Source organism: Cottoperca gobio, chromosome 12, assembly GCF_900634415.1.
Source record: "Cottoperca gobio chromosome 12, fCotGob3.1, whole genome shotgun sequence".
Taxonomy (NCBI): Eukaryota; Metazoa; Chordata; class Actinopteri; order Perciformes; family Bovichtidae; genus Cottoperca; species Cottoperca gobio.
This window is the reverse complement of record NC_041366.1, coordinates 7,004,623-7,027,866: the sequence shown is the minus strand read 5'-3', so window position 1 is coordinate 7,027,866 and position 23,244 is coordinate 7,004,623. Positions and strand designations below refer to the sequence as shown.

Here is a 23,244-nt window from a genome sequence, read left to right as displayed (position 1 = left end):
GCTGATATACCCAAGGCTGTATTCAAAAAGTATTCTGCCTGGGGTGCCAATAATTCAACAGGATCAAAATTGATGCAGCCAAACCAACTTTTTCTTATTCCACTCATTCTCATGTCGCCTACATTACCCACAATGCATCATGACTGCCGACAGTTCTGAGATCCAGGTTGTGTTATTATGCTAGAAGCGGTTGATGTAGCCTCAAGCTGCTATTTTCAAGCAGAGATGAGGAGCGAGCTGCAGGTATGGTATGTCTCATTTCTTTTTTAATGCTGTGTTCACACTAACTTTAAATTATATAAACTCCCCGGCATTTACAATGTTATTTATTGATGACAGGTGCCCACAGATGGCTACAATATCTTTTCCCTCCATTTCTGATTCCACGATGTCAATGTCGTTGAGAATTTCAACGCTGACTTTCACGACACAGCAGCAAGGGAATCTTTGCTCATGTTGAAAAATGTTGAAAAGAATATTCGCTTCACCAGCATTAGTTTGCGCCTATTTGTGTATTTGTATTGACTTTGTATGTAAATCGCTCTAAGGAAACACAATTACTCCGAACAGATTTTGAATTTCTAAACTGCCTCAGGTGACATCATTTGAGGTAATTTATCAGACAACAAGCAGCTCCCTCTTAAGCCTCAAAAGGCTTTACAGTTTTTTTCTCATATACAGGACTGTCTCAGAAAATTAGAATATTGTGATAAAGTTCTTTATTTTCTGTAATGCAATTAAAAAAACAAAAATGTCATACATTCTGGATTCATTACAAATCAACTGAAATATTGCAAGCCTTTTATTATTTTAATATTGCTGATTATGGCATACAGCTTAAGAAAACTCAAATATCCTATCTCTAAATATTAGAATATCATGAAAAAGTATACTAGTAGGGTGTTCAACGAATCACTTGAATCGTCTAATTAACTCGAAACACCTGCAAGGGTTTCCTGAGCCTTGAAAAACACTAAAGTAAACTAAATCACAAGTATGGGGAAGACTGCTGATCTGACTGCTGTCCAGAGGACCATCATTGACACCCTCCATCAGGAGGGTAAGACACAAAAAGAAATGTCTCAAAGAGCAAGCTGTTCACAGAGTGCAGTTTCAAAGCACATCCACAAAAAGTCTGTTGGAAGGGGGAAATGTGGCAGGAAACGCTGCACAACCAAGAGAGATGACCGCAGCCTTAACAGCATTGTGAAGAAGAGTCGCTTCCAGAATTTGGGGGAGCTTCAAAGACAGTGGACTGAAGCTGGAGTCCAGGTATCAAAAGCCACTGTTCACAGACGTGTCCGGGAAATGGGCTACAATAGCCGTATTCCCATGGTCAAGCCACTTCTGAACTCAAGACAACGGAAGAAGCGTCTGACTTGGGCTATGGAAAAGAAGCACTGGACAGTTGCAGAGTGGTCCAAAGTCCTCTTTTCAGACGAAAGCAAGTTTTGTATTTCATTTGGAAGTCAAGGCGCCAGAGTCTGGAGAAAGGCTGGAGAGGAGCAAAATCCAAGTTGCTTGAAATCCAGTGTGAAGTTCCCACAGTCAGCGATGGTTTGGGGAGCCATGTCAGCTGCTGGTGTTGGTCCACTGTGTTTCATCAAGCCCAGAGTAAATGCAGCTGTGTACCAAGAGATTTTAGAGCACTACATGCTTCCGTCTGCTGAAAAGCTCTATGGAGATGAGGAATTCATTTTCCAGCATGATCTGGCACCTGCCCACAGTGCCAAAACCACCAGTAACTGGTGTACTGACCATGGCATTACTGTCCTCGATTGGCCTGCCAATTCCCCTGACCTGAACCCCATAGAGAATATGTGGGGTATTGTGAAGAAGAAGCTGAAAGACACCAGACCCAACAATGCTAATGAGCTAAAGGCCGCTATTGAAGCATCCTGGGCATCCATAACACCTCAGCAATGCCACAGGCTGATTGCCTCCATGCCACGCCGCATTGATGCAGTAATCCGTGCAAAAGGATTCCCAACCAAGTACTGAGTGCATTAATGGACATTTTCAAATGTTTGATTTTGTTTTGCTGTCATAAATCTTTTTTTTTTACTTGGTCTGAGGAACTATTCTAATTTTTTGAGATAGGATTTTTGAGTTTTCTTAAGCTGTAAGCCATAATCAGCAATATTAAAATAATAAAAGGCTTGCAATATTTCAGTTGATTTGTAATGAATCCAGAATGCATGACATTTTTGTTTTTTTAATTGCATTACAGAAAATAAAGAACTTTATCACAATATTCTAATTTTCTGAGACAGTCCTGTATGCAATATTACTACACCAATTTAACACATTAAAGTCTGTTTACAGGTCCTGGCGAGTTCACATTTATTGTAATAAAACACTCGAGTACAATATGAGTCAATAGATAGAAACTTGGTGATTTTTTATCTAATCAGAGGCAATGTCAAAATCTAGTTTTAATTCCAGGTACTGTGCAATGAGAGATATTCCTTAATATATGTATGTTTGATCAATTTACAAACTAATTGACAAACAGCAAAACTAGTTAGTCTACTATTACATTAATCAGCAACTATTTTGATTATCAATTAATTGTTTGGAGTCATTTTCTATGGAACAAAAGTCACAATTCTCTGATTGCAGTTTATTAATTTGCTTTACTCCTCTCATGGCAATTAACTGAATATCTTTGAGTCGTGGACAACACAAGACATCATCTTGGGTTTTGAGAAACACTGATTGACATTTTTCACCTTTTTCTGATATTTTATATAACAAAGAAATAATCGAGAAAATAATCTGCAAAAGTTTTTTTTTATTTAACCAGTGCTACAAAGTTGGCCCCACTCTGTTGTATGATGTCGTGCTGAATTGTTTTAGGATGCTTTAACTAAGTGGCCCAAAAATGTGAAAAAAAGTCAAATGCTGACCTTTACAATTATCTTTCAAAAGTAATAGTATTATGTGCAATGATTTTGTAGGATGCCGTGGTTAATAACAAGCACAAGGCTCAGGTGGGTTTTGCACTCTACCTCATTTTATCATTTTATGATCATCATTATCCGTGATCTTTTTTCACATTTCAGGAGACAGTCTCTGAATACAGAGAGGGGTCCTGGTCCCTAAGTAGCCTCACTAGCTTCAATGCACAATCAATCCCCAACTTATCCATTGTCAGTTGTGTCAATACAGAGCTTTTATTACCTTGCTAATTCAATCGATAAGAGGGACCATTATATATTTACCGTGAAGTACGATATTTACTACATGGAGTGTAGGGCACATATTGCTTGAGTATGTGTATTAGCACTATAATGCTGTAAGCCCCCGTTGTCTTTCTCTTACATGTGAAAGAAAGTGGACAATGTGTTAGGACTTATTCAAAGAATAAGTGTTTATATTATGTTCTTCGCAGCTTGGATATGTGAGGCTGGAATACTAAAGTGAAGCTGCGGGAGAATAGTCATCAATCATGAGGTGAATGTTTTCCTGCAGTGGAAGACAACCTGAATCCAGGCTGGTGCAGCGAGGCCACAGAGTGGGATGCTAGGGGTTGACAACGGCAGGTAATTAACTAAAAATAATATGTGCTTGACACAGCAGAGAAAGAAAGGCTTAGAAAGGAACGGGAGACACAACGGAACGAAGCCTCCAAGAATAGCCTAGGGAGATGAAGGCTATTTCGTATGCAGCCATGAGTGGATGCAGCACATGCAGCCAGCCTGCTCCGACACCTACACACTGGAGAAAGATCAAACTTGAAAGGCATTTCAAATTTCATTTGATTTCCAACATCAATATATTTCAATCACCCACACCCCTTCATCCGAGTTCTTCATACATACAGCATAAAAGACTGGCAGCACATCACAGCAGCATCGGAAATGTAATGTCTGATTGCTTTCGCTCCTGTTACAATTCTTGTTGGACCGGGGTAACTTGTAAAAATGTTAAAAAAAGTGGCACCCTCGCATAGTGTGCATGCCCTTTGATTGAAATAATGTATGAAACAGGATTTCTTTTTTTTTATTTGATATGGAACTGAAGGAGCTAAATCTGGGGTGTTCATTTTAATTGATTAAACTGCAGAAAATCCAGGCAAAAGCTCAAGAAACAAAGCAAAAAGCTGACCAGAGCCAAACATTTACAGCGAGTTTCCAAACACAATAACTGCAGCTGGAATATCCTAATTTAAATTGTTAAAACCTTTTATTGTTTTCAATGGATTGGAAGTGTTTGTCCTGGAGTTTTGAAATATTGATGTTATAATCATGCCATCATAGCAAACAAATGGCTGCTTTAATGGAAATCTGTTTTGCCCTCCAGCATGCCATTTTGTAGAGGCTATGTATATGGCATAATAATAATAATAATAATAATAATAATAATAATAATAATAATAATAATAATAATAATAATAATAATAATAATAATAATAATAAACCAGTGCTGCTGAATAACTGGCACATAAAAAGAGGGGCATTAAAAATAATTAACTAATAGATATCACTATGAAACTTTCCCAGTTGATTACTTACATTTTTTTTACAAGTTTTCTGAGAATGTATGTGTGTAATATGCAAATGAGGCATTCTCTCATTAAATATGTGCTAATGTACAAACATTTCCAGAAAACAGAAGTTTGAACATTGGATAAAGCCAGCTTCAAAATGATGGTTTAATTTTGTTGACCAAGTTGAGTCAAAGGTTTCTACTGAGGGAATTTTGGATATCTCTTTGTATCACTAAGCCATAAATACCATCAGTCACAAAAGAAAATCTATTTTCACTATGTTTTTCAAAATAAAATGTTATATAAATCAGGATATGAATGATATATGAATAAACCACTCTTTGAAAACTTTCAGAATATAGATTTGAATGAAACTGGAAAGTTGGTGTTAGTGTAAAAAACTAATCTTGAGAAAACCTCAATCCATTTTGCAAGATTTTTCTGAAATGCTATGTTTAAATATGAAAATTAGGAATGATCTAAAGCTCACTTAGGATAAATCTACAGATGCCATTAGTTAGCTAAATAAACACCTAAATTTTAATTTTGGATGTTTTCCAAACACTCTAAAGAAGACGTGCTATGGAAGCAAAATAGCCTAAACTCTCAAACTTGATCATTGCATGAAAAAATGTTTCCTGAAACCCAAGGCAATGTCTTTAGAATGGTTGTGTGGTCAGACCAATAGTTAAAAACCCAAATATTTTAATCTATATTTGCATTCATTGTTGTTGATTACATTTGTCTATGAAGGCTACTCAATTAACCAACTAATTGTTTCAGCTCTACAATAAATGAATCACAGTATTTTAAATGTTTCCAGTACTGAAAGGAAACACTGTATTTATCCGAGCCTGCAGTGTGTTACAGTCTATTAGTCTAGCAGTAAATGCAAGTGTGCTTTTATGTTTTCATCTCTGCTGTAATTTTTCAATCCAAGTACCATAATTAACTAAACAAGTTTGATACAATTTTGATCAAAAGTGCCCTTTAATTCCTAGAACACACACACACACACACACGGGTTATAGCTGTTTTGATCTGACCACAGAGAAAAACATGCCAATCTGCTGGGCCTTGCCTCGGACTTATTATCTTACTTCAAAAAAGCTTTGAGCCATCACCGATCAGAGGATGGACAGCTGTCCGTGGACAAAGGCCTGGGTGTCTTTGTGGACGGACGCCTGCCAATCTAGCTGTCGAGTCTGGATGACTGCCTGATTTCTCTGGCTTTCTAACTGCTTCTCCTGTCCGCCTGTCCACTGCTCCATCCTGTTGAATGTGCTCCTCTGCCAGGTTCACTTGCCTACCTGTCTTACTCCACTTCAACCCCCGTGCCTGTCTATCTTTTCCGCCTGTTGAATCTGCCAAACAGGATGACTTAAAGGCTTGTCAGTACCAATAAAAGCACATACATCTCCTCAGCTCTGGGGAATGTGGGAGATTGTTTTTGACTTAATACAGTGACATAATGTATTGAGAATGAATGCGTTTCATTACAATGCAAAAGATTGGCTAGGAAGTTGGCATTTCCATCAGTTAGAACATGCTGAATTTCAATTTTTGTAAAATTACAGTTAAGGTCCATAATTTTTTCAAGGTGATTTCTGAACTTCAATTTGTACAGTTGGCCAATAAAAAGTGATTTACTCCGTTTTCGAAATGTCACTATTCTTTTTTTACATTTTTTATAATATCACACTTCTGTAGTCAGAAAGTGAAGAGGTGCACAGAGACATCATTATCTGTATGTGATCAAGCAACACAAGTATCTGTATTTGGACACAAGGCTGGAAATGGGCCCGGTTTACACCACAAGTCACATTCAATCTGGCAAAAGTTGTATTTTCTGACCTAATATTCATTGGAAATGCAATTTTTGTACCTTCAAAGAATCAGAATTAATAATAGACATATAATTCATTATGACATATTTACACATCCTCATACTGTACTTAAATTAAGTAAATATGTAATTTTATTTAACCAAACTAGGTTTTATGAACTCTCTGAACACCAGCACCACCAGAAACTGCATTTTCCATGTAACCTCATACATTCAGCATGTTACATCTTAAACAGATGAATATTGACTGATGTTTTTTCAATATTTCAACAGTTTTTTAAATGCAGGAAATTAACACATACTGTAAAAAACACTTCATTGTGATGCCTAGTTTGCAGCACTTTGAAAGAAGGCACTGTAATCCTTGACATCCTTCCGCGTAATAATCAGCCACATGCTTCTGTTTGTTGCATGAAGAGTGTGTCTTTTAGCAACAATGGCCGCCCAACAAATGGGCTGTTGGTCCAATTGGCCATATTTCGGACTGTTGTGGTGACTCGGTGGGGGGCTGGAGACGACTACAGGATATTAGGATCACTTTTCAATAATTTGTAGTAAAGGAAACAACTAGTTAGTGAAATAAAAGTCCTATGTTGACCATCCACAATGAAATGAATCGATTTGAAGAAACATAACTAACACACAGACGTGTCATCATGCCGTTTTTTTCCCCGAATAAAAACGAGCAACTTCGCGTAGAAGAATTATCTCTATCCTTCACATTATTGGTGCTTTCCCAAATAATGTATTTGGGTTCAATCCCCACTCTGTAGTCACTACCAGACTACAGACATCTGACTCTATCTCTATGTGACCAGTTTTATAGATGGATATGAAAGCGCTATTGCAAGAGACATACATATCAGTGGACATATCATGTGCTTTGTTCTTTAGCTAGAAACAATTTAAGAAAAAGCAGTCCGGATAACAGAAACCCTATGGAGACACAGATCTGTGGTCTTTAATACTCTGTCCACCCACAGAGATCTGCAAAGACAAGGCCTCTACCCCCTACCCTCTCTTTTTAGAGAGTGTTCCTCTTCATTACAGCGGTTGGTTAATTAGGACGAGCTATAGAATCGGATAACAATACTTCCTAGAAGTAATTAATTGAGAGTTTAGTTCCTCGAAAGATGCAGTCCTTAATTCTAAGTAAGTTTCTTGACACTAGGCCCATGAAACCTATTAATTGAAATATAAAATTGATTATAGAAGGCTTAAATATTTGCCTCTGACGGCGGAGTTATGCAAGGATGACAGGCTGATTATACTTGACGCATTGCCAATTTATTAAATGGCACATCGTTTTCTGCTAAGAGTGAACAAGTCTACAAGACTTCAGCAGAAGTGTTTCAACACTGTTTCAAGATAAAAAATAAAAAAAGCTTAGTCACAGACTTCTTCATTGTATATCACTTTCTATTTGGTAGGATGTATGCTTCATTGGTTCAGTTTCTGCATTTTGCGCATGCTTAAGTTGTATTATGTTGTTCTTTAGTTTATGCCTATATGTTGTCTTTAAATGTAAAAAGAACTTTGAGTTTACGTGTAATGAAATATGCCGTATAAATAACATTTTGCCATCACTATAGGCCTAAACAAATGCACTACTGCAGGTATTTAGCGATGTACTTAATGCAAGTCCATGAATGTCTCATCTTTCCTCATACATACTGATTTATGAAGTATTTGAATTGTGTGACTAATGAGCAAGGTGATAAATCTGTTCAACCTTAGTGAAAATGATCATATAGTTAATGACAAAAAATTAGAGCTTCATTAGGCTGGATCCACACTTCTATCTAACCTTCCTTTCCTTCCTCCCACACATGTACCATGCAATTAATAATGCAAACCAGACACGTACAACCAACTGTGAATACAGTGAAATTGTTTTGTGAAATGTCAGTAAGTTATTTCTCGAGAAATCACAATAGATATTTACAAAATATCTTTCAGATCACGTCTTTTCTGTCGAACTGACACAAAAAAGGCACATAATAAAAAGTTTGATTGAAATGGAACAATGTGCCTTAAATTGTCTTGTGCTTTTTATTTATTCAGAATGCAAATGTGGGGATGAGTCGTGCAGGTAAAAGATTGAAAATATCTTACTGCACTGGCAGGTTGTTTCACTTGTTTTTAAACTTACATTTTAGAGAGCAATAGCTTGATAGGATGGAGAGGTTTGCTATGGGCTTGCTGCACCTCTGCTGCAGTTTCTCTCACAGGGAGTTTTATAATACATGCTACATGTAGTGCTGCCACCGCATGTAAAGAGCACACCAGAAAACGTTGTTGTTGTTTTTTAACACAAAGTGTACTGAAACAAAGAGCTAGAATAAAATCAGGGAATTTCAATAAAACAAAATTAATCAGAAGCAGACGAACACCAAACAAAAGAAAGCTGCAGTCTCCCAGTACGCTGCCAACTCCTCTTTTCCCCCTACTCCAGTGAAAGGCATTTTACCTTCTCACCCTGATCTAACTGGAACCTACCACCTGCTCTGGTGAGTTCAGGGTGAGCTAAACTGAGCAAGCATCCAAATCACACAGAATAATGAACATACCATTAATACAAGATATTTAAATTACTGCTGACAACTCAATCTATCTATGGGCACCTAAACATACCAATGAGCACAACACTTATTAGAGAATGTTATTTACTGCAGAACTATCTTACCCGTCTTCCTACATGTTAACGGAGCCCCTCCCTGCTAAGAGGACATAATTAGGCACACCTGTTCTCACTTTCCTTGACTGAGCAGCTGATCTAGCCCAACATCCCAGGCAGAACCTCAACAATCCTATAAAGCAAACACACTAAAACAAGCTTGTGTTATTTATAGCCTACACCTTAACTGATAATTATGTATCAAAAATAACTGAAATATTGGACTCAAAGTATTGATTAAGCAGAGACAAAAAAATTGGTTATTTTGGGTAAAATGGCCTTTTATGCCTTTTTCTACTACAATAAATGTAACTGTAGGATAGATTCTAGTTTAGGAATCTTTATGATTGCTGTCGCTGTAACAAAATGCAATGACAGCCAAACACCGATCAGTCTGGGGCTATAATGTGATATTGCTCTTTTCTGCATTTGTTCTGTTTCAGTAATCTGGACTTCTTTTATGATACCCGATTTATAAAAGCAGGATGCTTTTTGTTCTTTTTGTCCATTCCCATGCAGTTACAATATTTTATTCTAGTTTTCTCATCCATATAGGAGGCTGAATAGAACAAGGTGTCTACAGTCCAAGTACACGTATCAGTAGGTAAAGTGAATCAGGTAAATCAGGAATCAGAGGCCGTAAAAAGGGCAAGAGGCCTGTGTGAAAGAAATCATGCACAGCTTTAAAAATGGCTTTAAAATTTCACAAACCACTAGGGGGAAACAATAATAATACTTGCTGAGCTAGTAGGTACAAAGCTAGTACATGGCATGCAAATTGTAAAAGATTTTAAGATGAGTATCACCGATGGGGACCAAGGATAACAGAGGCAGTGCATCAGGAAGCTTAGCATTAATGATGCACTTGGGTTGCATTGTGGAAGCCGGGAGAAAAAGAAAAGAAGTCTTGCCTCTTTTCCAGGTAATGTAATTGCTATATTGGTGATCTAACACCCTCATTAAGCATGGATCAAACGGCGGTGCAAAAAGCAGCGGCATGGAACCAGAGTGTGAAACAGACAGGATTAGCGGATGAGAGAGATGTTCTCTCGCGCGCAGAGCATGTTTGAAGTCTCCCACATGGCTAATTGTCGACTGAAGACACTAGCATCGAGAAGTTCAGCCTCCCCACTGAATTACAGATAGCTTACTTGCCCTTGTCTAGCCTCACAGTGTTTATGTTGATTTCTTCTGAGCAATTAACAATCTGACACCATGACTTTGGACTGCAGAACGAGGGAGAGAGAAAGAGGGAGAGGGGTAAACTGCCCCACACCTGAAGAAAAAGCTACTTCTGAACAGTGAAACAGGACTAATTAGTAACATATTTTTACTTTTAAACTTTGAACAAAAATGTGGATAGCTTTTTTTCATTACAGTGTCTTACATCATAACCTTTGAATAACATAGAGGCATCAAACTTCTGTAGCAAAGCCTGCAGTAAAAGGCATCCAACAAACCCCACACAATGCTTCCTCGTATAATAAATCTTTGACAATCTGAAAAGAGTAGACATAACCTAGAATTCACAGTGGGCATATAAATCCAGAAAATAGATACAGTTTGTAAGAGAAAGTGCATTCCTGAATTTAAGATGGTCCTCACTGGAAAAACAACACCGTTGGTTCCGTGTTCAACTTCTTACAATTACCTGTTTATGTTTCCTGACAAGCAACCTTGTGTGCTCTTGATGTATGGGAGTGGAAAGTAATATGAACGTTGCACTGCTACAAAACGTCATAAGGAGGAGGTCAGGGTGGTTAGTTTGGTGTGAAAAGTGTGTGACTTTGTGACTTAACCTCACAATAAAATGAAATGTTTTTTAAAAGTATGAATGCAATCTTAGTAGTTTTTGTTTCAAGTAGTTTTGCTGCCACTATAGACTTTGTACTAGGAGCTTTGATTCATTTCGGCTTAAGATCAACCATTGTGGCTACAACGAGCAATTATTTTCATCAAGTGTTTTTTTTTATTTATCATTTAGACTATGGAAAAAAGAAAACTGCTATCATGATGTCTCAAAGACCTATATGACATCTTCAAAATAGCTTATTTTGTCTGATCAGCAGTTTAAAATAGAGACATTTCAAACTTACCGAACCATAAAAGAAAAGTGGGGAGAAACTGCTCATAGCTGCTTGATAAATAACCTAAATGATTTATCAATTGTAAATATTCTTGTTTATTCGACATTAATCGACAATTTGTTGATTGAACACAACAGAAACAATTTTGCTCAATGTTAGTCTTTTTATTCTCTCTTTTGAGTGACATTCCTGTAAGAGTGAAATTGAGCAAATGGAACATTTAACCGCTTTTAAGGATTATCGTATTAATTGAAAAATAATTTTAAAAAGATTGTAGTTTAGAAAAGGTCAGCAGCAGTGTCAGAGTCAAAAGGTCATGTCGCAGTCCTGCTGGTAGAAATGAGTTCCAGGACTTTTGAGGACATGTTGGGCAAGATGAGATGGTAGGAAGCGAATTAGGTGCAGCACTACTGTGTAGATGGTAGAGAAGGCTGGGCAAATTATCAAAATCATTATCAAAGAAAAAGATTTTAACATTTTGAGTTGCCTAGTTCACTCGGTTTCAGACCGCCAAAGGGCATGATACGGCAAATGAACGGATCAGAATGGATGTTGGAAGAGGTCAAAGAATGATGATAAGGTTGCGAGACAGAAATTGTATGACATGAAATAAGAAAGGAGAAAAGAATAAAAGAATTGTGTTAAAACAAAGTGTGGTGTGGCAAGGTTGGCTTAGGAAGAAAATGGCAACAGACGGAGAGTGATGCTCTGGTACTCAAGATCAGGTCAAATTCTCTTCCCATATCAAGAGCACAACTAGCAAGCCAAAGATCAAAAGAACATATACATGATACAAATAATCCTCTCTGTGGGATGGTTGAAGTGACTTATGGAAAACGAGGTTCACAGCATTTCTAGGCAATTCACTAAAAAGGCTGCCAAACTCACACATCCACGTCAGAAGGCTGATAAAGGACAATCATGTGAAGAGGTCCGTGGTGAGTTATAGTGATGGCACAGAATCCAAATGAAAGAAAATGGTATGAGTGACACAAGAGGAATAAGCAATTCCCACTCAGAGGAGATGAACAGACCTAAGCCGCTATGGCCTCGAGCCTGAGGAGAGGCAGCGAGGCTGTGAGGTGGGGAGAGTGCAGCGTTCCACCGAGTGATTTATGTCTGCGCGAGAGCAACAAAATGTAGAAACAAGATCGGAGCACATCCTGAGATGAACTCAGGACTTTGTGGACTGCTGACTGATAGTTCCTGTCTCCCCTCTACAATGTTTTAAGATGAGACAGAGGGACCGATAAGGCTGGAGAGAATGCATTTTCAAGGATATCTCAAGAAACAAAATGGAGGAGAGTGCTGGGAGACAAAAGGAAGCTAAGGAGGCTTCATAATATGGCTATACAGGTTGCACTGTCACAGACTGGAGTACAACATATCATACCATACCATTGACAATAAAAATACTCTACATGTGTATTAAGTTAATTAGCAGATTGAAGAAAGCAGGGGCAGAGTGTACCGTATATATATATATATATATATATATATATATATATATATATATATATATATATATATATATATAGATATGTTTTAAAGCAGCCTATGGAAGTTCACCACCAGGTGCACATTTGGAAGCCTATACTGCTACATCTGCCAACATAGCATAGACATTTCAACTGGATTACATATATGTCTTAAACTTTAACATATGATAAATCTAAAATACTCTTCTACATTATGTTAAAAAGAAAAACTAAGGTAAGAATGTGGTCATCACAGCAACACTGTAGTCCCTATCCAATTGAATCTTGTTATTTTCTTTCCTTTTTTACTGTAATTAATGATGCTTTGATTAGCTTTGTTCACACATATTTGTATTGAGCGTGAAAAATACAACTGGAATGGGGCATCAGGAATGAAGACGAGTGATGGGAATGACAATCAGCCATTTTATCCCTTGTAATGTGACATACTGGAAGGCAACCAATACCTTCACCTACTGTGACAGAATCTCCTCCTCCCAATCACTGCTGATTCCTCCTTATCCTCAGTGCAATAGCCTTCAATTGTTTTGTCAAATATTATATAACTGTTAGAATTAACAATGCTCTACCAAACCATGGTAACATATGGTATTATGTTTTTAGGACACCTTTAAAAAAATGGTTTAAAGGAATTGACAACATATTTACAAAATGAGACTTATCAATTATCTGCATCACAACTTATTTTTAAAGTCAGTTATTATGCTTTTTTCATATATGATTCCAGTGGGCAGCTCTCTCTTGCTGTGTTCTTTGCAAATTAATCCAAAATAGTTTATCATTTAAATTATAGGAGGCGGCCACAAGAACACCTGTACCTGATCATCCAGGTGGGTTTAGCCCTTTCTTAGCCCCCTCTTACAACCGGGCAGATTAATCAGTGATAAGAAATACTTTTCTACAGAAGCTTTGCTTAGCTGTAGCTTGGAAAACCTGTGAAAATGCACTAGAATAAAAGCTTTAACCAAGAATGTTACAGTATGTCAGGTACACAAGAGTGTAGCTGAACGAAAAAGGAGAAAAGTAGTATTCCCACATTGCTGTAGTCTGTAAATACTGTTTTGAAGAAATTCACTTGTCAGTATACAAAACATTTCAAAGGATTCCCACTCCTTTCGGGACTATCAAACACTACTTCTGTGTGTGTGTGTGTGTGTGTGTGTGTGTGTGTGTGTGTGTGTGTGTGTGTGTGTGTTTGTATGTATGTATGTCACAAAATGTGATTTTTTTTCAATCCCTGTGTGAGTTACAATGTGAATGGCCAGTGAAAGTATGTATTTCAGTGTGTGTGTGTGACCAATCAATTAAGCCAGTGAGTAACTTCAGCAAGTCAGTGTGAAAAGGAAGGAAAAACATCAGAAAGGATGTGCTGTTGGGGGACTATGAGCATTTTCCAACTATCTTGAGTCATAGCTATGTCAAGAAAAGTGTGAAGTCATCAGCTCAGGGGAAGCTCTATTCAGAGAAAAGTCTCTTTTAGCATTCACATCCAAAAATGAATCTTCCCACAATTCAGCTATTGTCCCTACACAATACTGCTCATCAAAGACTGTATAGTAGTAGAGCAAACTCACAAAGCACAAAGCCTGTGATACCCAAGAAAAAAAAGCAAACAAGTACCTAAACAAGCACAAGTGTTTTATCACAAACAGCATAGCTTAGGCTCAAGATTATGCAAAGTAGGAAATGTAATCAGTCTCATTTATCTCTATGTCTGTCCAATTTTACGGCAAAACAAACATTTGCAGCTCAGCAGAGATTAAGGTTTGAGCGAATATTCAAACACCTGTCTGAAAACAAGAGATATCTTGCTATACAAAAAGTGATGCTAAAACCACTTCTGTAATAATCCATGGGTATGCAGCGTTTACCTAACCTGCTGTGTGAGGCTAAGTAATCAAGTGACAGATTTATCATCTATCAAAGCAGTGTAAATAATTACCTCTGGTCGCTGAGCTGTGGACATAGTTTGGTTTAGGAGGAGTGGCGGTGGTGTGGGTCATACCTCGCATTCTCTGGAGCCTGAGATGGTATAGGTGCAGGGTCCGGTCCCATTCACGAGCACGTCCATGGCCTCAGAATTGGTGGGCTTGTAGTCCACATAGTACTCCTGCAGTGGAGAGCTCAGGGTGCGCTCCGTCTCTCTAGCTTTCTTGCGGCGTTTGCGGGCTGCTGCCGAATGCTCCTGCAGCTGCTTGACACTACTAGGATAACGCTTCCAAGACACGTAGATTACCAACAGGATCATTGCGACTGATAGAAAAAGAGCAACGCTTCCAGCCACAATCTTATGGAAGGATACAGGCTCCAAGTCTTGCTCTGGGGGAAGAGCCACAGTTGGGGTAACATCTGACAATGTGGGGCCTCTGATAGACCCCTCTCCTCTCTTTCCAGAACCAGTAGGTGAAGCCAGAATGGCTGGGCGGCGTTCAGTCTGCACAGGGATGCTGGATGGGGTTGGAGGAAAACTTGCAGTGAGCGTTGTTGCTGGGTTTGATTGACAAACACCAAAAGCATCGACAGCATCCATCACTTTCTCACCCTGGGCTTTCTTGGGGGAGGCGCAGATCATCGTGGTCTCCTTTGCCCCTCTGAAGTTTCTCAGCCAGGCCACCAGAGGACAGATGGCAGGGCCACAGTCCCATACATTCCCAGCTAAGCTAATCGTAGTCAAAGAGATCCAGGCATCAACTACCTCCTGGGAGACATTTGTCAGCTTGTTGGAGTCCAGATTGAGGGTCTGCAGGTTGGGTAAGCATTGGTAAACTACAGCATCTACTTCCATCAGATCATTTCCAGACAGATCCAGTTTCTGAATGGAGGCCCAAGTCCAGGTTAGGCCCTGGTTCATTGAGCGAATGCGATTCCACTGCAGGTACAGTGCCCGCAGATTGTAGAGGCGAGGGAAGTGAGAGAAATTGATCTTTGAGAACTGGTTATGCTCCAGATGCAGCTCAGTGAGCTTTACTAAGCCTGAAAATGCATTCCGAGTGATACTGCGCAGGCGGTTGTAACCCAGATCCAGGAACTCAAGATTTCTGCAATCTTGGAACAGACGCACTGGGACGGTTTTTAGAGAGTTTGACCGTATGTGAAGGCTGAGAAGCTTCCGCAGGCCCTGGAACTGCCCAGGCTGCAAGGCTTGCAGTTTGTTATATGACAGGTCCAGATTTCGCAAATTAGGGACAGGGTGGAATGTGGTGTTGTGGAGCGACGTGATCTTGTTGGAACTCAGAATCAGCTCTTTGAGCCTGCGGACCCCCTGAAAGGCCATTCCATCCACAGAGGCAATGTAATTGTGGTCCAAGTAGAGCCAGATGAGGTGGTTGAGGCCTACAAACTGACCTGCGCGAAGACTGACAAGGCTGTTGTACCGTAAAGACAGGCCTTCACAGCCTCCTGAGAGGTTCTTGGGGACATCGCGAAAGGCGCTTGACTCACAGTAGACAATTTTTCCATCACAGCGACAGCTCTTGGGGCATGGGCGCTCACTCAAAGATGGATTTGCCGCCAGCCACACCTGCATCAGGAGTTGGACTACTAGCCAGCGACACCGCAGAGCAGAGCCTATAGGGAGGGAAAGAGGGAGAGGAGAAAAAAGTTAAGCAGATGAGTTTATTACAAAAACCCTAAACAATAATTTATCATTTGCTTTAGGTGAACAAATGTATGCTACAAACTGAGTATTGTTTTCTTGGGTTCAGTATTCGAAATGATGATGTCCACCAAGCAACGGTTGTTTGTTTCTTAAGATAAAATTAAGATATATTTATACAGACCCAGGCCTGAATTATTGCCCAATAAAAGAAGAGGCTCAGCAACTTTTACATTTGGATGGGTTTTCTTTTTATTATCAAGTAACAATTCTGCTACAAAAAGTAAACTATTTTGTATGTTTAACTCATATTCAGTGTAATGATTGATGTGTGTATATCTAAATGTGAAGGGCACTAACAAAAACATTTAAAAACACTAATACAAATATCTTAAAAGGCTCAAAAGAAAATTCACCAAACAACATAACATAGAGCTTTGAAAGAAAATTCTTATTAATTGATGCTAATAATGTAACGTGCTGTGCCAAGGCTTCGGAGCGTGTGTCAAGTAATCAAGAAAGTTTTCTGTGAAGCGCGTATCGAGGTTTTTATTGTTTTAGATGATTTCAGAATGTACCAAGTGGGGCCACATCATGGGGGCTGGATTGGGGTTTGTAGTTTAGATATTTTTGTTAATTTCATTAAGATATACAGATAGACATATATTTGTTTGTTGGTTCTTTTGTTTTAGTGGATGTATTAACTATCTAATTGTCCTGTTTTCTTTTATTTGTAGTTTAGTTGTTTGTGTTTGTTTTACCCCTTTGTTTGGTCTGTTCAGTCCTTATATATGTCTGCATTTTTTGGGAGACTTTCTTTGTCATTTTTAGTTAAGTCTGTCCAGTTATATTGTGTTTATGTTCAGCTCATTATAGCTAAGTTTAGTTGTGTTTAGTAGACATCTGTTATGAGCTCAGTACTTTGTTACATATTTAGTAAATGGTATGCATCTCACTTTCAGAGATCTCTGCTATGATTAGAATAGTTCAGTTGTTGCTCTTGCTACAGCCATTAAGATCAAACTGATATCCCTCTGTGCCATTTCCAGAGTTTAGGTCTTTCCTATACCTTCCTCCACCTTATATACCAGGTCCTTTCCCTTTGCCTATATCATGAGCATACATTTTCATCCATCATGTCTCCAGAATCCACTTCCAGTTCCATATTTTAAGGATCCATTTTTTCCATATCTTTTCCATATCTTTCCATATCCTTTCCTCCACTCAACCGTCAAAGCAATGTTGTAATTCATACCGTAAAATGTTAATGCTACAAGGTTGTCACATACATTTTTAAATCCCCCCCCTCACACTGACCCATGTTCACCATCCCTACAACACAACCATTGACACATATGTCCAGTCATATCACATCCTACAGTTGAGGAGAGCGTGCTATGCAGTACGCCATCAAACCTGGTGTCTGCAGCTATGGACACTCCACAGTGAAACTTGTACGTAGGTTGTAGAAAAGGAAAAGTACCCTAATAAAGGGTATGCTATTTTAACTTCAATGGATGTTAAGGAAATTGTCATCTGTATTAACCAAAGAACATTTCATGCTTTTATTTTTTGCCATTGGATTTAAGTCTGAAAAACCTTTAGAAAACGTCTTGTAACAGTGAATGATGTGTGTCACCACCACCCAAGGCTCCCAAACCATGTGATCTATTTCATCTATAGAAAATGACTAGGCACTGTTATATACGAATACTATTGCTTGTTTTGATCAATTGACAATTTTACATGGTCTTTAAATGGGATGATTAAAAGTTTTATTTTAATCACAAAAATATTTCATATTCAAATTTAAAGCAAAGTCCTCATCATGTGCACTCATTTCCCCAAATGACATGGTTTTAGCTGTTTCGATTGATGTCATTTGCTCTGCATGTTTACAGTGATTACGCACTGACAACCAGTGTTGAAGCAAAGCAACTTACAATTTGCTCAAGCATATCTTTATTTCTGTTTTTATTCAGTCATCCCATAAGCTATCATTGCACCAATGGTGAAAGCAGATAAGTCATGAAAGGCAGCCTGTACAGAGCAAATTAACATTCAAGAGCTGGTGGTTGTGTATACAATCCTGGAGGCATTCTAATTCAGACTCCAGCCATTTCATGTATAACCAGACCAAAGCAGTACGGGTTCAGCATGAATCATCCATTCTGCTTTCCACGGGTTCAAATAATAAAATCACTATAAACCCTATTGAGTTACGCAACTCTTCTCTGCCACATTCTCTACCTGAATGGCAAAATGTGTTTGTGGAGAATGACTAAATGTCTATGTACACTTCTTAATTAGTGTGTGTGTGTGTGTGTGTGTGTGTGTGTGTGTGTGTGTGTGGGAGGGGGTTGGGGGGGTTATCTAATCCATTCCAAAATATATTTGAAAATTGAAGACCAGTAGTCAGTAGCTTCCTGTGATATCACTCCTTGTTCTGAGGTGAGACAGAGTTGTTTCCATTAAAATCGTTCCCCTTTACAAAGCCACTAATGATGTGTCATTAAGATACATTGATTTCCCCTTGAGAAGTGCTATGGGGGGATTCACTATTTATGTGTGTTTCTAAAGGCAATATCATCAAGTATGGACTTTAATACCATTATCACGGTGACATAAGATTATTACGTCAGGTTATAAGTAGTCAATATTTTAATTAGCTTACAAAATGTATGATGTGTTGGCAGGCGATGAATTCACCAACTTAATTAAATGACTGCGTTATATGTAGCTGTTCATGATGAGCTAAAACATGGGATACTTGGGTTTTAATGTCAGTTGAAGCAATAAGCATGATTTTAGTTTTCTCGTGTTTTCCGTAATCTTTGCAGGATTTGTCAGAAATAATTCCCTGACATAGAGTGGCTGAGAGGCATCATAGAGCATATGCTATCTAACATAGCCATTTCTCTCTTTGCCAAGCATCTGCTGATCCCATATGGGTATTGTATGTGTGTGTGTCTAAGAGTGTGACTGAGAGAAAGAAAGAGAGAGGCACGCTTACTGTTTGTTTTCAGAGGAATCTTTCATCATTCCTTACAGATGGAGGGAACCATGGAACTGTACAGATAATTTGTGCTGGCTATTGATTATACCAGCTGATACATCAATCATGTTTCTTTATCTTGGATCCCACAATTTTGATACTTCACATAAATGTTGCGGAGAAAAAGATGGTAATTACAAGATACATTGTGCCTCAAAGTCTTACAATAAAAAACAAGTATAAATAGCAGAAGAATACATGTGCATTCAAAGCCATTTTAATAGACTGGGGAACAGAATGTGTGGGCTGTTAAACATGAATGCATGCTTTCTATATTTTGTGTTTAAGTCGCATCCCAGGAGGCTGTAGAAACAGACCCCTGTTGCTTTTATTTCCCATGTGCATAATAGGCTAGCTTTATTAGAAGTGACTACGCCATCTCTTTCAGATTGAGCCTGCCTCACAAGACACCTCTCTCCCCCTTCTTGACACTGTATGTGGTTTAATGAGCGCTCTGTGCGCTAATGCCTCTGTGAGCCATCTCCTTCCCTACTATTCCTCTAATCTTATTCACAAAGGTGCACAAGTCACCCTCTGAGAAGTCACTCATGGGGTTTGGGTCTCTATAACCTCTTACCTGATGTACCTCTCACCATTACTGTTCTTATGCTGTATCTACTTAGATGTACAATTTCTCCTTCATTTTGTTCTCTTTCCTGTTGAAAATATGCTAGTTATACATGTCCTTGAACCCTACCACCATCAGGACGTTTTTATATAAGTAGTCTATTCTTTATGCATCTCCTCAGCTCTCTCACTTCCCTAGTTGATTTCTATGTTTGCCCTCAAACCTTCTTTCTTTCTTGCATGCTTTCAGAGCTAATTTCTAGTATTAATATTTTTCTTGCTTTCTTTTTAGTATTCCATATGATAATATATGGACCCGTGCTTCTCATTTTTCCTTGTCACCCAATGCAGTTACCTGTCTAAGTCTAAAATGAATGGATAAGTCGGAGCTGAAGTTTGTCTAAAGGCATGTGCGTAATGCTTAGTTATGTAGCAGACAGCCCTGCTGTCCTCAGCACGGGAAGATTCTGCCTCTCAACCCTAACCCATAGAGGGACTGAGTGCACTTTACTGCTGACCTAAAATAAAACCAAATGTAGCTTAATAACTTGGAAAATGGACTTGCTAACAGGTGCACTTTGAGTGCACACAAGTGGCTCATTGCTATCCGCTGCCTATCATTGACAAAACTGCAACCAGCCTCAGCCTTGACTGCACATACTGTAGAGGCTGGACAGCAGCCTCACACATAGGCTGGTTTGGGACATCCTTCCCTAAGCCATCCTATTAGTCTCCAATTATCTTTGAGATGATAGTGAGGCCTGCCAAGTTATACCACTTCCAATGGTAGTTGGAAAACATTTTGTCCTGGTGTGCTCGTCTTGTATTTGTAGCACTGATTAGGAAGAATACAGAAACAAACTGCAGGGAGTATTATCATGAAAACTACGCACACATACATGACCAATCAGCCTTTCCCCTTAATTGCACTCCAATGGAGTCACATCCTATACAAAATGTGTTCCAAGCTCACTACAGTACTTTCTATTATGGTTTCATTGTAGGACTGGGTATCAGTACTCAATAACTTTAAGGTATCGATCGAAATAACCCCTTTACCAAGCTGTATAGAAACTTCTCTTGTTAAACTCCTGAATTTGATCCTTTTTGTACCCAGATCTACAAAAAAACTATTATTTCTCACAGCCAATGAGCCACATTGTCATAATACGTTATATTAAAAACTCTGGTCATTGTTTTAAGAATGCTCGATTACTGTGACAACACAATTTACATACAGTTACATATGCCAGAGTTGTGGAACTGATCTTGTGGATACAATCTTATTTGGAAAACAAAGTGTAAATGTACAGCTAGATAAACAGTAACTAGGAGAGAGCTTTCCTCCCTTTCGTCATTATTTGTAAGAGAAACATCGCTAATGGAAGTTCTGTTCCAAGGCTCAATACAAACCGGGTTGTAACCTCATATGTCACTGTAAAGGTTGTGCTTTGTTTCTCCTACCATGTCATCCTATAATAGCTTAGATACCCAGCAAAAAAACAGCATCCTGGTCAAGTTGACCCACAGAATCCACAGTGATGTGATTGTGTTCGTCACTGTGAAACACAGCCCTGAAAACAGGCCGCAGAAACACTGAAAAAACGTTTAGCTCAGAAAGTAGAAAGACATCATATTGTGTGTGCTGGGGGAGGTCACTTGTTTTTCTTTGTTAGGACCGAATTTGAAAACAGTTTTGGAGCGTGTACTCCACCGTTCTTCAAAGAGCAGTTTTAGGGCTAGGTTAGAATTAGGAATAGGTCAGAGTTAGGATTAGGGTCACTTATTTGTGTTGGTTAAATTCAGGGTTACGGGATAGGAAATGCATTACGTTAGTGAGCATTCTCAAGTATAGATGCAGAGTGGCAATAAAATCAATAACACATTTCTTTCTGTTGAAGCTTTATACATCAGCAGTAGGGCTGCCCCTCTTAGTCAACTAATTGGTCGTTTTGGTCTTAGTCTACTAAGTTTTCTTTCATCGATTGGTCATTTCTTTTAATGCTTTTTTCATGCTGAATGACTTATTTCCAAGAAACTTGTGAGCACATCTCTATTAAACACAAGATTTAAAGTGTTTCTTATGCACGATTAAATCAACTAATTGATTGGTCGACAAAATCCTATGAGGACAGCCTTAATCAGCTGATCAGTTACATCATCTTAACCCAAAACACTGAACTACAATTAAATTCACCTTTGCAGCTTCCTAATATTTATATATATTTCTTTGAATGGGGCCATTACTTAACATTACTGAAGATTATATTATATTAGTACACATACCAAATGTTACTGGTGAACCTTTCCAGGGTGTACTCAGATGTAACTCAATGCATTCAGCCCCTACAAACCTGAACAGCATTATACAGGCATATTGTAGATAATGAATGCTGGATCCCAAGTGCTTCACAAGCCATTGATTTTTTCTTTCAAAATAAACAAATGTAAATAACAAATGCAACAATATTGCTCTCAAAGGGCCTGTTGATCCCCTCCCTTCCCCTGCTTCACCTGACACTTCAACATTTCTGTCTGTTGGATGCAGTAGGCCCAGCAGAAGGTCATCTGTATTTACTGTCTGAACTTGTGGACAATTATCATTATCGCACTGATTTTAATTTAGTAACAAAGTAACATTCCATCTATTTGATTTCTTATTATGCAGGCAGGGCGCAAAATGTAATTTAGGTCTTTGAATTTATCTTAAAGCTCTGCAACTGCGTCTCTGGCTGTGGCTTTTTATACAATCCCTGCCCTACTCTTCTCTTTTTGCAAAGCAGATCTCTAATGATATGGCCCATGAAACATAAGTGCATTGCATGCTGTTAATGAAGAGCATCACAGTCAGCTGGATAACTGAGACAACGGGGCCACATAATCATCAAATAATTGTGGGCAACAGCATGAAGCTATATGGTTGACAAAAGCTGCAGTTTTGGGCTGACTTGTGCAACTGGACATGAATGTGTTTGCGGGCATGTGTGTGGCACCAGCATGTCCGTGCGAGTCAAAATTGCTGCACCTCAAATATGCAGAGTTTTCTCAAACGCTCTGATATTCAATTAAGAAACAGGCCAATGAACGAGACTCCTATGATTAACCATATATGGTTGCTTTGCAGTACACATAAATTATGTCGGAGCTCCTACGGGCCTGTACTGTATGGCTTTCTGTGCTCTTGTAGCTTATATTGATGCGGTGCAGTAACCCTCCGTGGATCGATATATCATGCAGCCTCGCAATTAATGGCACAGCACCACCAGTGAACTTGGCCATCTGTATACCAGTATAGAATGGCTGAGGAGATTAGGCTACCCCTGACAATGATATCAGACCAAGAGAATGCAAAAGATGGATCCCAAGTCATTTGAAATTTTGGGGGAAAGTCGTGAGATAAAACTAAACAGAGAAGGACATAGTGAA

The 23,244-nt window shown here is 38.7% G+C and overlaps 1 protein-coding gene across 1 annotated transcript in view; it reads right to left on the bottom strand.

The window, feature by feature from the left end:
• The window catches only part of LOC115016573 (leucine-rich repeat transmembrane neuronal protein 4), a 105,163-nt gene that overhangs the window by 80,840 nt on the left and 1,079 nt on the right, over positions 1-23,244 (bottom strand). The window contains exon 2 of the mRNA XM_029444399.1: positions 14,607-16,168. Within this exon, the coding sequence (XP_029300259.1) occupies positions 14,607-16,168 (1,562 nt within the window). The remainder of the gene's footprint in view (positions 1-14,606; positions 16,169-23,244) is intronic.